The sequence below is a fragment of the Aythya ferina genome (assembly GCF_964211825.1).
Source record: "Aythya ferina genome assembly, chromosome: 3".
NCBI lineage: Eukaryota > Metazoa > Chordata > Aves > Anseriformes > Anatidae > Aythya > Aythya ferina.
Genome location: NC_140298.1, coordinates 42,808,189 through 42,822,721, shown reverse-complemented (window position 1 = coordinate 42,822,721; position 14,533 = coordinate 42,808,189). Strand labels below are relative to the sequence as shown.

General features: G+C 40.3%; 1 protein-coding gene across 1 annotated transcript in view; it reads right to left on the bottom strand.

Moving 5' to 3' along the window:
• The window catches only part of RAB4A (RAB4A, member RAS oncogene family), a 19,505-nt gene extending 4,972 nt beyond the window's left edge, over nucleotides 1-14,533 (bottom strand). The window contains exons 1-6 of the mRNA XM_084513153.1: nucleotides 14,415-14,533; nucleotides 6,552-6,632; nucleotides 5,809-5,923; nucleotides 4,831-4,893; nucleotides 2,900-3,054; nucleotides 1,858-1,953 (exon numbers count right to left, since the gene is read on the bottom strand). Of these exons, the coding sequence (XP_084369279.1) occupies nucleotides 1,858-1,953; nucleotides 2,900-3,054; nucleotides 4,831-4,893; nucleotides 5,809-5,923; nucleotides 6,552-6,632; nucleotides 14,415-14,445 (541 nt within the window). The 5' untranslated portion in view covers nucleotides 14,446-14,533. The remainder of the gene's footprint in view (nucleotides 1-1,857; nucleotides 1,954-2,899; nucleotides 3,055-4,830; nucleotides 4,894-5,808; nucleotides 5,924-6,551; nucleotides 6,633-14,414) is intronic.

Sequence of the window (14,533 nt, the reverse complement as noted above, 5' to 3'; positions counted from 1 at the left end):
TCCATTTCTTACTCCATGGTGAACTGGCCAAGATTAGAAACATATAGGTAAAAAAAAAAATAAATAAATAAAATCCCTCTAAATAATTCAGGTAACTTATTCAGGCTCATTGCACGTATCTGCTCCCCGTGTGAGTTGGCAGACAACACCACGTTGAGCAGAGCCTGAAGGTAGGGCTACCATTCAGAAAGCACCTTGACCAAACTAGAGGAAGCATTGCAGCAGGAACCTCGTGACATTCAGTACCTACGTGTGCAGAGTACTGTATCTGTGACAGAACAACCCCAAGCACTGGTACAGGGTGGGGACTGACCAGTTGCTACAGAGCAGCCCTGCCAAAAAAGACCTGGGGGTCCTGATGGACAAGCTGACAATGAGACACAGCATACACGCATGACAAAGGAGGTAAGCAATGCACAGGGCTGTGATAGCAGGAGTGTAGCCAGCAGGATGACAAGTGATTATTTCACTCTGCTTGGCACTTGCAAAGCCACACTGAGAGCTGTATGTCCAGTTCTGCATTCCACAAATGCAAAAGAACAAACTGGAGAGAGTACAGGAGAGAGCCCCGAGACCTCTTCAGGCCACTGAGACCAACTTCAGTTGCAGGCTGAAGCTCAGGCAGAGGCTAAGGAAGCTGTGTTTGTTCAGCCTGAAGAAGAGAAGGCTAAGAGAGAATCTAAATGCAGGACTACAGGATCTTAAAAGGGTCTAAAGGCTGGGGTCAGACTGCACTCAGAAATGCACAATAGAAGGACAAAAGGCAACAGACACAGGAAGCACAAGGAGAACTGTATGTCTCAGGGCATTTCAAAATATGCCTCGATGTGCTCTGGGCACCCTGCTCTCACTTTGAAGCTGACCCTATTTGAAACAGGAGGGTGGACTAGAGATCTCCAGAGGCCCTCTCCAGGCTCATTTTTTTCATGATTCAATGCATGTGTGATGACACAAGGGGAAGGACAAGCAGCTCACAGAAAGCAGGACTCGTTTTTGTCATATTAATGCCTAAATCAGTCATGGAAATCCAGTATCATGACTAGCTAGCCATACTCTGCTTTTCTTTTCTTCATTTTTTTTTAATGAAGGTTGCTATTTGGCATTTATTTAATACAGTAATCAGGAAACTCCTGTGAAAATACTGCATTCTTTTCACATAAATTTGGCATACAAAATGTGTAATTAGAGTCTGAGATACTTTTCAATATAGCCCATTCTTAAAACTTGGGAGACATTGGACAGCTGATGACAGACAGAAATCAGAACAACAGATTAGCTCTAATGACACAACACTTGGGAGTCTGTTTCTGATAGAAACCTGCCCACTTGCATTGAGAAGCTTCTGGTATATTTCTAGATCTGCAAAAGAAAAAATGATTTCAACTGAGAGCTAGGGAGGTCACTTCAGGGAATACAGTTGCTAGGAAACATCCCCGGCATCTTCTGTGTTCGTGTTTAAATTCTCCTGACCACATTTCCTGCTATATAAGAGAAGCAGAAATAAAAGGTACGCCTGCCCCCATGTTAGGTTTTTATTCTGCATTGCTAAAACTAATGTCATGCTTCATGCCCGTATGGACATAGCAACCCACAGAACGCATTGCCCATACTCTGAGCTGACAATTAAGGTAAATGCCACGTCAAAACATCCATAATCCACCCCTCTCCTCCTTTCAGGTATACAGATCTGACTTGAATGTTCATTTCCATTAAAACATGTGGCTATAAATCAAACGGGTTATTTTATTACAATTAATTCACTTTAGATGATTATACTTACGTGTATACTTTAATATTATTTTATCTAAAAAATATAATAGTATTAATATAATATTAATAATATTAATCTCTATTTACCTGATTCAATTTTATTGAGTATTTTTCTTGCACACTGTACAAAGGCCTCTTCAACATTTTCCCCTGTTAGTGCACTTGTTTCCAAGAACATCAGCTCTGTATTTGACACCAGAAAAAACAATCTCAAGGCAAGTCTGAAATATCTGATATAGTAATTCAAACATAAAAATTGATAGGAACAATATTTTTTTCTTAAACAAGAGGAGAGCTATCCTCATACTATGAATAGTATGGTCCTGAAAAAAAATCAATTTTTGAAAACAAAACTAAAAACCAAAAAAACTTCCTCTGAAGTTTATACAAACATAGCAAGTTGGAATCTAAACACAATAGCCTAGGCTGCACATGCAAAATAGCATATGAAGCTGAAGAGCTTCATATAGTTTCCTGTTAATAGAAAACTATATGCAAGAGGACAGCCAGCAACCATAGTAAGATACATGGTAGAAACGACTTCATCATCAATTTGCAAACTGAAAACAGATGTTACTGTTAGCAGGACTGTAGCGCAGAAGCTCGGAATGAGACTGGCTTTAGCTGCCACTGAAATACGTCTTGAAAGACTGAAAATTCTGGATACTACAGACCAGGTAATAGTCCTCTGGATCCATGCCATATATTGAACTGTTTCTCATGAATAAAACGTATTGCTTTCATCTGGAGTCAACACCATCCAACCTTTTCTATAATGTATAATATCTACAAGAAGCTGAAAACCAGGAAATATTACTCTCTATTTTCTCTCCAGCCCACTGGTGGCAAGGTAACACCTGAGGTTGTATTGCACTCCCTACAAACTATATTGCTACACTTCAAGTAGCAGCTGTGACTGGAAGAATCACTGGTAATGGGACTTAAATAGTACGTGCAGTTCTTGTTACAGACACTGTCCTTTCCCTCTGCCTCGTGTACTAACAGGATTCTCTCTTCCACAGATACTTTACAAGTTACAGTGGGCCAAGCAACCCTATCTGCACAAAAAATAAATTGTTTTAAATGTAAGATATCTTTCATCATTACATGATGATTTTGTACTACTTACCATTTTCTTGTGCAAACCGGGATGCTTCTAAAAAAGTAACTTCACGATCTGCATCAAGATCCTTTTTGTTTCCACACAGTATTATTACAATATTTTGACTTGCCAACATTCTTGCATCTGTCAGCCAATTAGTAAGTGCATTGTAGGTTTCTCGGCTGCGAAGAAAATAACATCTCATATTAGAATACACTTGTTTCTAGTGAACAGATCACTGAGATAAAACTTAGAAGGCAAGTCTGTATTTGTGGCAAGCCACAAACTGCTGCTAGTCAGGCAAGTCACCTATGAAGCAATAAACTGTGAAGTGTATCAAGTTCTTTCATGAAACTATTTAAAAGCTTAAAGTTTCTAAAACGCAGAAGTTCAATTAATCACAAACAGCCAATTTCTTTTCAGCAGTATTTTATATATTCAAAGTCAAGAAACATGCTAGCTGTGTACATGTGCTGTTGGATCCTTTAGAGAGCAATACCTCTCAGCTTACTTCTCCTTGCGTTTATGAATATTCTGTTCCACTGCCGTACCTCCTTTCATTAGATAGTCATTCTGATTAATAAATTCTAATTAGACACCAGGTCCTATGAACTATGTTTTGCTAAAACACATACAGATATCCCAGTTGCGGCTCTAAAGCTCTCTGAAAGTAGGACCTCTTGTAAAATATCACTAATATGGTTTGGAGTGACAACCCTGGATGGAAGGGGAACAGCTGATGAAACAAAAAAGCAAACAAAAAAAATCCATAGCTCAGGATGAGTTAGACTACTTGTAGCCTCTGCAAGGCTCTGAAAGTTTGCTTGTTACTCACTCAAAAAAACCCACAGGTTGGAGTAAGTCAAAATAAATAATAAAATACTCTGTTAAAATGAAAGGTTAGAATTTTTAGTGCTGATCTAGTTTCAGCCTTCTGTACACGAAATGTAGGGATAACAGAATGAGTTATTGTTTAACATGGAATTCAACCGATTCTTAAGTTTCAGATGGGATTATAATAATTAACTTACACTTACAGAGACTTGCTGACCTGAAGTTTCACATTTGTTTTAAGACCAATTACAGTGCAGGCAGTTATGCACACACCATTAGTCACTGTAGTAGTGGTCAATGCTAAAGCCTTCAAGAAACAGGACTGACAAAGGAGTCCAGCTGACCTTAAGCACAAAACACTGATTTCAAAGATTGCCCAGAGGAGAACAGTACACTCACAGGACAAAAAGCAACAGACCTAGCCAAGTCATTATGAACCTACATGAAACTTAGCCGACAAGTATGTCAATGGTGGCCAGAAAAATAAAGTACAGATGAACAGTTTTTTGGGGGGGGCTATGGTTAAGGAATGCATAGGTGGAGCTAGCTTCTCCAGAAGATGACCTGTTATACCGGAACACTAACAAGCAATTTCCACAAATAGGGGTGTACTGCCTTGGTTAAAAGTGGCTCAAGTCTGCTCTAAATTTCTGTTGCACCCTGCCAATGCCAGGTTATTTGTTTTGAAGGCTATGAAATTAAGCAACACAGATCAGGCCAGAGGTTTGTTTTAGCTTTGTAAAACCATGAATGTAAAAGATTTCAGGAACAGAACAACGAGATGTGCACAGTGATCCTTCCCTGATTTATTCAGTTTCCAAGAGATGGTGGTTACAGGCTTCCTAAGCCAGCGGCTGCATTTAGTCCACCATGATTACAATAGCTACTGGTGAGCCCATTCCCATCTATTTTTCTAACCCTTACGTTCTGTTTACATTTATGGCATTCATAGTATCTCACATGAGCAAGTTCCAAGACTTGAGTACACACTAAAACTAATTATTTTTTTACATTTTTCTTTTCTTCCTGTTCATTCTCTGTTGAGGATTAGATACTTGGGGAGTATAGAATTATTTGTTAACTATGTCTGATAGCCAATAAACAAAACGCAGTAGTTTTCTTACCTGGTTATGTCATAGACAAGCAAAGCACCTGCAGCACCTCTATAGTAACTTCTTGTTACAGACCTGAAACAGAATTACAGATATCCATTTCTATTTGTACCAGGTCTGGCTGGGATGGAGTTAACTTTCCCTGCAGCAGCCCACACAGTGCTGTGCTCTGCACTTGCGGCTAGAACAGCCCTGGTATCACACCAGTGTTATCTCTCTTGCTGAGCAGTGCTGGCACAGCAGCAGGACTCCCTCCAAACCACCCCAAAGCCAGCGGGCTGGCAGTGGGCAAGAGGTGGGGAGGGGACATCACAAGGGCAGCTGACCCAAACCAAACCAAAGGATATTCCATATGGTATGGAGTCACACTCAGCAATAAAAGGTGGAAAAGGGGACACGGAAGGGAGGCTCTTGCTATAAAAATGCCTGTCCTCTCAAACAACCACTACATGCAGTGAGACCCTGTTTCCCAAGATGTGGCCAAACATTGCTCATTGATGGAAAGCAGAGACTGTTTTTTTCTCTCTTTGCTTCCACATGACCTTTGTGTATTTTTTTTCCTCTTTCTTTTCTCTTTAATTAGCCTTATCTCAACCTGTGAGACTTTTTTTTTCCCCAAAATAGTTTCTCAACCCCCATCCCTTTCCATTGATGAGCGAGAGAGCAGTGCAGTGGAGTTTAGTTAGCCATTGGTGCAAATCACCACACTGTTACATCTCTGTTGTTTCAGATCTGGGTTAATATAATGCAATCTACACTACGAAACATTTATTTATTTAAATAAAACATGATTTTAAACACAGTAAGCTACGCAGCAGCAGACTATTTATAACTAGGCTTTTGATAAAGCATTTTCAATGAATGTAGCCACACAGGGATTCTCAAAGTCCATTTTCCCTCCTTATAAGCAGGGATAAAAAAAAAACAACACCCATCATCAAAAGTAATAATTGAAGAAACAACATTTAATGAAATGGCTGAAAAGGGCACCTGAATCTCTCTTGTCCTGCCGTGTCCCATATCTGCAACTTCACGTATTTACCACCAACGTTTATGATCTTTGAACCGAATTCCACTCCTATTGTATGATTTGAATCATCTTTGACTAAAAAAAAAAAAAAAAAAAAAAAAAAACCACAAAAAAACAGTTGTTATTTAGAGAGTACTTAGGGTAAATGATTAGTTGTCACAAAATCCAAACTCTTCGGTGTTCAAATTATCAACTACTTTTTGAGCAAACAAAAATCAGTGCCACTCATAAGCCTACTGCCACCATGCAGAAAATAAAGCATTTATTACAATTTTTGAGCATCTTATTGAATTCAAAATTACTAGGATGACCTGCCTTAATCAAATCATTCCTGGTTCCCATTAATGAATGGCAAGACAACGTCTGTTACATTTTCTTCACCTGTTTTCTAATACCTTGACACAATGTAAAATTAAAGGAAAAGCCAAACACAAACTGCCACTCTTGCCAATGAATAAGATACATTTTTTCTTTTGAGCTTGAAGTTAAGGCACTTGCTCTATGTAGACGGTTGATACCACAGATTCTTAGCAGTATGTAACTGTCCATATCAGACGCGAGATCATAGTTCAAGTTCCTAGAATCATGCACGGTTCCTTGGTAATTACGCATTATCATCCTAGAGGTGTTTCTCAAAATAATTATAATTCAGTTGAGAAAGATAAATCTTTGGAGAACTCTTACTGTGCTCATGTATACTTACACTTCTTTTCAATAAATTGGTGTAGCAAACAGGATTTTCCAGTTCCAGCATTTCCTATGACCAAGAACTTAAACAGGAAATCTGAAGATTAAAACAAACAAAAAAAAATTGTTAACTTCTGGTAAGAACTCACATTTTTGTTGTAAGACCAAGTACCCAGACCATCTACTCCAGTAGTTCTTATTTCACGGAGAAGAGAGGGCAAGATTAACGATAAATCTGAAGAGTAACCCAGTTTATTCAACAGTAATGGTTAGAAAATAAGAGCTAAGAACGCTATTTGCTTATGGAGATACAAGAATGACAGAGGAGATGAAAATGGCTGAATTATAATGCATGTGATTGGCTTGTATACCAGCAACCTGTTTTAAGGGTATATAAGCTATTAGCTAGAGTCAGTACAAATGCCCTGTATAACGACATTGACTCCTAAGAAAAAGTACAAAAACATCTAGATACAAAAAAAAAAAATATTTTCCACTTTTAATACTTGTACGATCTGGAACAGCTAGAATGATTTTCCTATGTATTCAGAGGCAAGAAGTATTTTTTATTCTGGCATGGCTGCTTTCATGTCTCCTCTGTATGGTAAATGAAGATACAGTTACTTCTGGCACTTTGCCTACTTATGAACCATTTACATCAGTGTTCATGTAGCAAGGCAAGTATTCAAGATGTCATTTGTATTGTTATCTATTCAGTTGGATACTACCTCTCCAGGTCTACTCTCAGGTTGGCTGAAGACTGAAGAAAGCCTCCTTGTCTTATCACTCTCAAACATTTACACTGATAAACTGTGATTAGGAGGTTTACAATTACTTCCCCAGTACCGAGCCATCAAGACAACTGTTAAATTTCTTGCATGATTCACTATTTATTTTTCCACCAGCACCATTCTTTTTATAGTCCTCTTAGCTTTATTGTGCAGTTTCTTATAAACATAGTAAGACATCCAATAAGCATGCAATGAAGAGAATTCAGCTTGCAATAGCAACAAAAATAAAAACTTAGTGTTAGTTTTGACTATACCAAGCAAGTCAAAGCACCGATACGCGAATCTTTCAGAACCCTGTTTGAATCTTTAGCTTTACAGGTCAAATTTAACATGCACAAAGAAGTCTACCTGCTCATTCTGTTTCAAGCAGGAGTTATTTGTTATGGTGCATCATAAACATCTAGCAATGCCAAAAACAAAAAGCAAGTGGCTATGAATCCTGGCAAAGCCCACCATTCTTTGTCTTCAGTTGTTTTCCAAATTTTGTTATCTTTAAAATGAGGTATTGTTTTACCAAAGGTTTCTGCTGTTTTTCACTCTACCTCTGCATGATTTTCCTGTTCCAAATGTTGTAACAGGCTTTGGTATGGACTCTGTATTCTGCCTGTCTCAGAAAGAAGAGATTGCTTTTTTTGCTCACAAGTATTGTGACCGTTTACATACTCCAGACATTCTGTTCCAAACTCCTCTCATTCTTCACGCCCCCACCCAGCTGCTCATGCTTTGTAGATGAAAAAGAAAGTAAGAAAAGGGATTTTGGTTCAGTCTGTGAAAGTGTGTACTGGTTCTTCCAGTAAAGAAGGACCCTTCGTGTCACCTCAGCCGCAAAACACACTCAAACTCAGAATACTTCATTCTCCAGACTATATCAAATCTTCACTGTTAGTATGAGATGTATTTATATCATTAATGGCCCCAAAGTGTTAGGCTAAGAAAGCCAAATGTCTCTTTTTAAGTACCACACAGCACTAGTTAGCTGCCTTGTGTACCTTCCCATATATTTAGACCACTGTGGGTGTGTGTAATCTCACTGATTTTACCACTTTCAAAGAGTTCCTCAAAATGCACGATGTTCTGAGACACAGTTGCAATGAAAATAATCTGTTTCTTGTCTCCTCATTTTTTTCCAAATATAAATTTGAAATCCAGTTAAAACTGGTTCTCCTATGTATCTGGCAAATGCTGCTTGTCAGAATTTTGTGTCAAAAGCAACTACAAAAATCACATCTACCTTTCTTTTGTCCATGGACAACTCACACCATGGACAGTAGTTTAATGGCTACTGTCAAGCTGAAAGAGGAAAAGAATGACAGCAAATCTCTGTTCCTACACTAGTTTTTCCTGTCATTTTAAGCCCCTGTTGTTAGATGTGGCTGCCAAAGCCAGATTTTGCGATGCACAAAACCCCGCTGAGTGGCACAATCGAGGAGCTGCTCTGTTCTGCGCAGACAGGCTGCAGGCCAGCGAGGAATTCAGAGCCAACGGCGTCACTGGCAGGGACGGTATGGAAGGGCCTCAGAACAGCACTGGATATTTCCTGAGGTGCTTCAGATTTTGTTCTGAAAGCAGAGTGGTATTGGAGATTTCATATTAAATTCCTCAAATGGATACCATACACTAACAGCAATTTACGGATAGATTCCTAATTCCTACCAAAATCCTATTAGGCCAGACAACTTTAAGAGGGATTTTTTCCTACAGAAAAATCATTTGGATAGATGATGATTCAATACCTGCTTGCTTGGTAGAAAAAAAAAAAAAAAAAAAAAAAAAAAAAAAAAAAAGCTTCCATCTGCCAAAGCAGCAAACCTGTTTTCTAAGGTGGAACTTGAAAGTGCAGTTTCATACTGTAATCAAGTGAATTGTAAAGAAGAGAAGTGTTTTAGTCTCCTACAGAGTGGAAAAAGCTAAGCCCTCTATTAAAAATTTTATACCAGAAAATCTTTCACAATACACAGACTCGTACAGTAAGGAAAGTAACGCTTTGCAGTTATGTTCACAGAGGTACTTCTATCACTTGAAATGATTTTATGTCAATTGTTCAAAAGAGCAAAAGGCTCTGTATCAGACTTCACGTTAATAGCTTACCCACAAGCACCGGATAACACGTTTCAGGAAATCTGGAATGCTTTGTACGTGTAATCACCAGCAAGGAAGGACAAGAAAAAGCGTTTGCCAATAACAGAAGTCACAAATATCCATATTTGATGAGTTCAGAGCTTTTTAAAGTTCTGAGCCCAAACTATCAATGAATAAGGTAATACCAGGTAAGAAGAGGGAATATATTTTTTCAGTTTGTTGTTGTGGAACTTCTTTCTTACAGCGTCATTCTGCATGATAATGGCAACCATATCAATAACATGTTTATAACTTTCTCTGTTTGATTTAGGGCATGAAACATCTTCTCTTTGAACTGTGTGGATGTCTCAGAAAATGCAGCACTGTTCAGAAACAGAAACTGAATGAGACAGGCTAAAGAAGCTATGTGCCCACACTGTAACTCATACTCAGGAAAACCTTCCATATATTAATTCTTTGCAATTTCACTGAACACAACTCATATCCTAGTGTTTGTACCATTGCTTATTGTTCTAGTTTTTCTTTTTGGCCTCCTCTCCCAGAGGAATTCAGTTATTTCGTTTACAGCTTGCTTTTATTTATTCATTTTTGTGATTGACAAAGAAGCTCTGAGCTCCGACATTCCAGTCGGCTGCCAAGGCTGTCACCCTAGAGAAGCTTTTCTTATGAGCTCTGTTGTTCCTCGTTCATGGAGAAGCTGAAAAGAAACATCATTCCCATGCTAAAAACGCTTGCTATCATGCTGGTTACTAAAACGATCTAGAAAAGTTAAAGCACTCTGCCTGTAAATAATGTCTTCATTATGTAGACAGGATTTTGAAAGAAAACTAACTCTGTGCCAGAAGGAAAAAGGGTTACAAGACATTCACTAAAGAAAGCATGAAGAACGATAGCATAGCCTGGCTGTTTAAGGAACCAAGGCAGTACAAGGAGTCAACTTACTCCCCTCTGTGAGCTACATGCCCCACCTGATCCCGCACTGCACACAGTGCCAGGGAGCAGAGCAGCTGGACGGATCCTGGCTTCCTAGTGCAGGTGAAAAGGACTGAGTAAAACCACGGCTCCACCCCAAAGCAGTGCCAGCAGCCCAACTGCTGTACGCCAGGGGAAGGAGAAGGGAGACAATGGTGGGCTTTGACCCAACCACCACGGCAGATCAAAACCAGACAGCCGATGTGGAAACCACCCCAGGCCATCCAACCTCCTTCTCCATCTGAAGCTTACTCCAGCAGAAGGAATAATTGAGCTGCTTCTGAACCACTGCAGCCTAGTCTTTAAAATGTAATGTGAAATGAATTGTTTTCTATACTCTTCCTAATACAGGAGGGGAAAAAAGACCAACTTACATCTTCAATCACAGTTCAGGCTTCTACCAACTGCCTGAGAAAGACTAGAACATACATTCGTTAACGCTGACCCTTTGGAAACTCACATTCACACCAATTAAAGAAGTTTCCTGATAGTTAGACACCTTTGATTTTGCATCAGTCTGCATAAAGGAAGAGTGCTCTGAAGCGCTCCTACTATCATATGCTTTTCTCTCCACGTGAGGGGAAAGAGGAGCTATTCTCCCTGCTTACCCCTTTCTCCAGCAGTAAGGATTTCCAAGACAAACAGGTAGAACCGATATACTTGGCTCTGTTCCAGTTGGCACAGAGACTGCTTGGAAGAGGGCAGCTTTGCTTTGTGACCTGAGCAATAAAGAATAGGCTTTGAAATAAACTGAAGACCACGGTGACAAATGCAAAGACCATCTGAGAAGCGTCTGTGGAAGGGAAGGGAGGGAGGACAAGGAGAAAAGCATGAATCAAGTTGCCTAGACCAAGAAGAAACACTTTTGGATGAACAGAAACATCTCTGACAGCGACAGATTGAAAAACTCATGACCAGAATGGCAGTTGTAGATATTCATGGAGAAAACGGAAGGAAGTAGGCACTGAAGAGATTTGAGTGGAATCTAACATCACACATTCTCTCAAAGGTAGTACAACTTTTCCTCTAGCCTTCTACCACTTAAAATCCAAAGATCCCTTTTATTTACCTGTGAAGGATAAGCCATTTAAAAATCAATCCATATTTATCACCATGTGAAAACGCTTAAGTTTTGCGCTGGGAAGCAGGAGGAAGCCTGCATGTGTTCATAGTTACTGTCTGTGCAGAGGCCACTGCATCTCAGAAAGCAGGAGTTATTCAAAGGAAAATTATGTTTATAAGAGATTTGTTTCCACTGTTACAGCAGATGCACATTTTACAGTGACCCTCCACTCCCAACAGCAGCAGTAAAAAGTTCTTCCTAAATTTAGTCTCAAAATTCACAGAGTTTTCACAATTACTTTGGTTTTGTTCCTGGCACCTTGTAAGGGAAAGAAATTGATTGTGTAGGATCATACTACAGCAGTGGAAGGAAATCCCCAACTTGTTCCAATATATACCTCAACCGAGTATCCTGTCAGTCTCCTTTTACCACTCCAAACAGAGCTGAAAGCTGGGGGAGGATGGAACAGCACACACTGAAAGAGCAAAATCTCAAATATAATCTTTATTAATTATTCATTTTATTATACTCTGCTTCCCAGAGCAAACTTTGAGCCATCACATTTCCATGCTAAAACACCACAGAGAGGGGAGACAGCTCTATTTTCGTGATGTATTTGCAATAAACCACAGTTGGATGTTTGTCCGATTAAACCTAATTTGACTTAGAAGTACCATAAAGTCTACTTTCTCCCAGTAGAAGAAACATGCAAGCAAAAGATTCAAAAAATCATAAGCAGATAAGCAGTATCTGTCTATTTCACAATCTGTTCCAGAACCTGGCACTCAAGTTCTACAGGTCTCCAGCCTCCAGGGCCCCACAGGTAGTGATATCAATTAACATTGCGTTGCAGACAATATTAAATTCACTCTCAAATTTAATTCAGTTACAACTTTTCATTCCCCACTGCTACTAACATGACAATTCGCGGGCAACAGGTCCACTGCCACGCCAGGTTTGTTTCTACCACCCCCACACCCTACCGGAGAAGGAGCATATGCTTAAAGATCATTTGCATTCATGAAGACAGTCCAAGGAGCCTGAAGTCCAAAGGCTCAGAAAGAGATCAATGAAATAAAATGGTGAAACTGATATGGAGAAGGCTGTATCTTAAAGGCAGCTGGCAACAGTAAGAAAGAAGCAGCATCCTTAATCATAGGACCATGACTTCAACTGCAGATAATTTACAATACTGATATTAAAGCAGAAGTCCTGCAAAGATCTTCCAGAAGCAATGGAATTGATCAAAGCAATTACAGTTTTCAAATCAAAGCTGAGAGTAAAACAACAGAATTGGCTATGTAAAGCAGTTTTATTAGGCAGAAAAAAAAATCTTTGGGAAAAAACAAACTCTGTAAAATTAGAATTTCAAGAGTAATTCTGAGCAACCTCAGAGGCTTGCCAAATGATTCTGATACCAGATATATCCTGGAAAGGAAGAGGGTTAAGCAAATTTCTTCTAAATAACTTTTGGAAAAATACCGTCTGTACTGCTTTCTCAGCAAGCCAAAAGATTTACTTAGATTCTTCTAATTATGAAGTGCTATATATAGCTATTCTGCAGTAAACTATCCCAACTGTTCTGGAGAATTACAGAAAAGAAGGGGAAATACAACATTTACATGTAGTTAGCACACAGACCACACTCTCTCATGATGCTGAACAGGCAATGCACAGTCCCCAAAATAATGGCAACCCAACCAAAGCTGTTAAAACTAAAACTGACCCTTAGTCGAGATGTGGCAACTAGCCTTTAAAAGTTTCTAGACCTTTTAATGTAAGAATGAAGGCAATTTAAACTGTTGTTTTACACAAACCTGATTTACCTTTCCTTTGTTCAGGTCTAGGAAATTGGAAGTGAAATCATTAAGAGGGGAGACAGAGATAAACATTACACTCCATCCCATCAGAAGGGATGAGGGTCATCAAATAAAACTGGCCATCAAGCAGAACTCCTCAGAAAACAAGAAGAGAGCCTTCTGCTGAACAGATGGCCTATGTGGGGAGCTCCCTGCCAAAGGATGCTGTGAATGCAAATTTGCCGGAGTTCAAGGAAAGACTGCGCAAGTTCATTGAAGAAAGAGCCACCGAGGGCTTCTCAACAGAAACCATACTCAGCTCATGGAAATTTCAAGTTGAAAATAGCTGGAAAACATCAGGGAAATGATCACATGTACTTGCCCTGCTCTTAGTCTCTTTTCAGAGCATCAACAGGACACCGCAAAAATAGATACTAGTTACTATCATGGTCTAGTTACTACCTAACTATCTAGTTACTATCATAGCATAGGCACTGTTAAGTTCTACATGTATGTTATGCCATAACTTAGTTTTTACTACTCCATCTGCTCTAAATCTTGGCACTCACATATTCTAGCTCTGAATTTCTGTAGCTGATTTATGTACATACAGAACAAACACTGAAACTCAGAAGAAAAATACACAAAAAAAAAAATAAATGAAATAACCCACAACAGCTGCAGACCTTCAAGTTTAAGGTCGCATTTTCTAGAACACCAAAACAATCGGAAAGCATCAAGAGTCACAGCGGGCTTACAATTGCTATTTTGCATCACTGGAACAATACAAAAAGTGTTGAAATGTACTTGTTAAGATACAGTGTGAAAATACGGGCTGGCAAAGCAGGCAGGCAGGCCAAAGAGGAGCACTGCTGGCATTCTGTCCTCTCTGCTTGTCCGTCCAGCTGCCTGTTCAGAGACCACCAGAGGAGCTCAGGAGCGATCCCAGTTCGTGCTCACGGGAGTTCAGACCACGAACAACCGGTGCCCCCCTAACGAGCCCTCCTGCTGCCCCCTCACAGCTGGCCGAGCCCCACACGGCTCCCACCGAGCCCACGGGTTCCTGCCCCTGCCCCTGCCCCTGCCCCTGCCCTACCCACCGCTAGGCTCGGGCTGCGAGGGCAGGAGGCTGCCCCGGCGGCCCCCAGCCCCCTCGCATCCCCCCCGGCTCCTACCGTAGGTCTCGGACATGGCGGCCTGCGACATGCCGGAGCGCCCCGTCCCCCGCCGGGCCCGGGCAGGGCGCTGCCGCCGGGCCGGGAGGGACGCGGCCGGGCCCCGCCGCCCCGCCCCG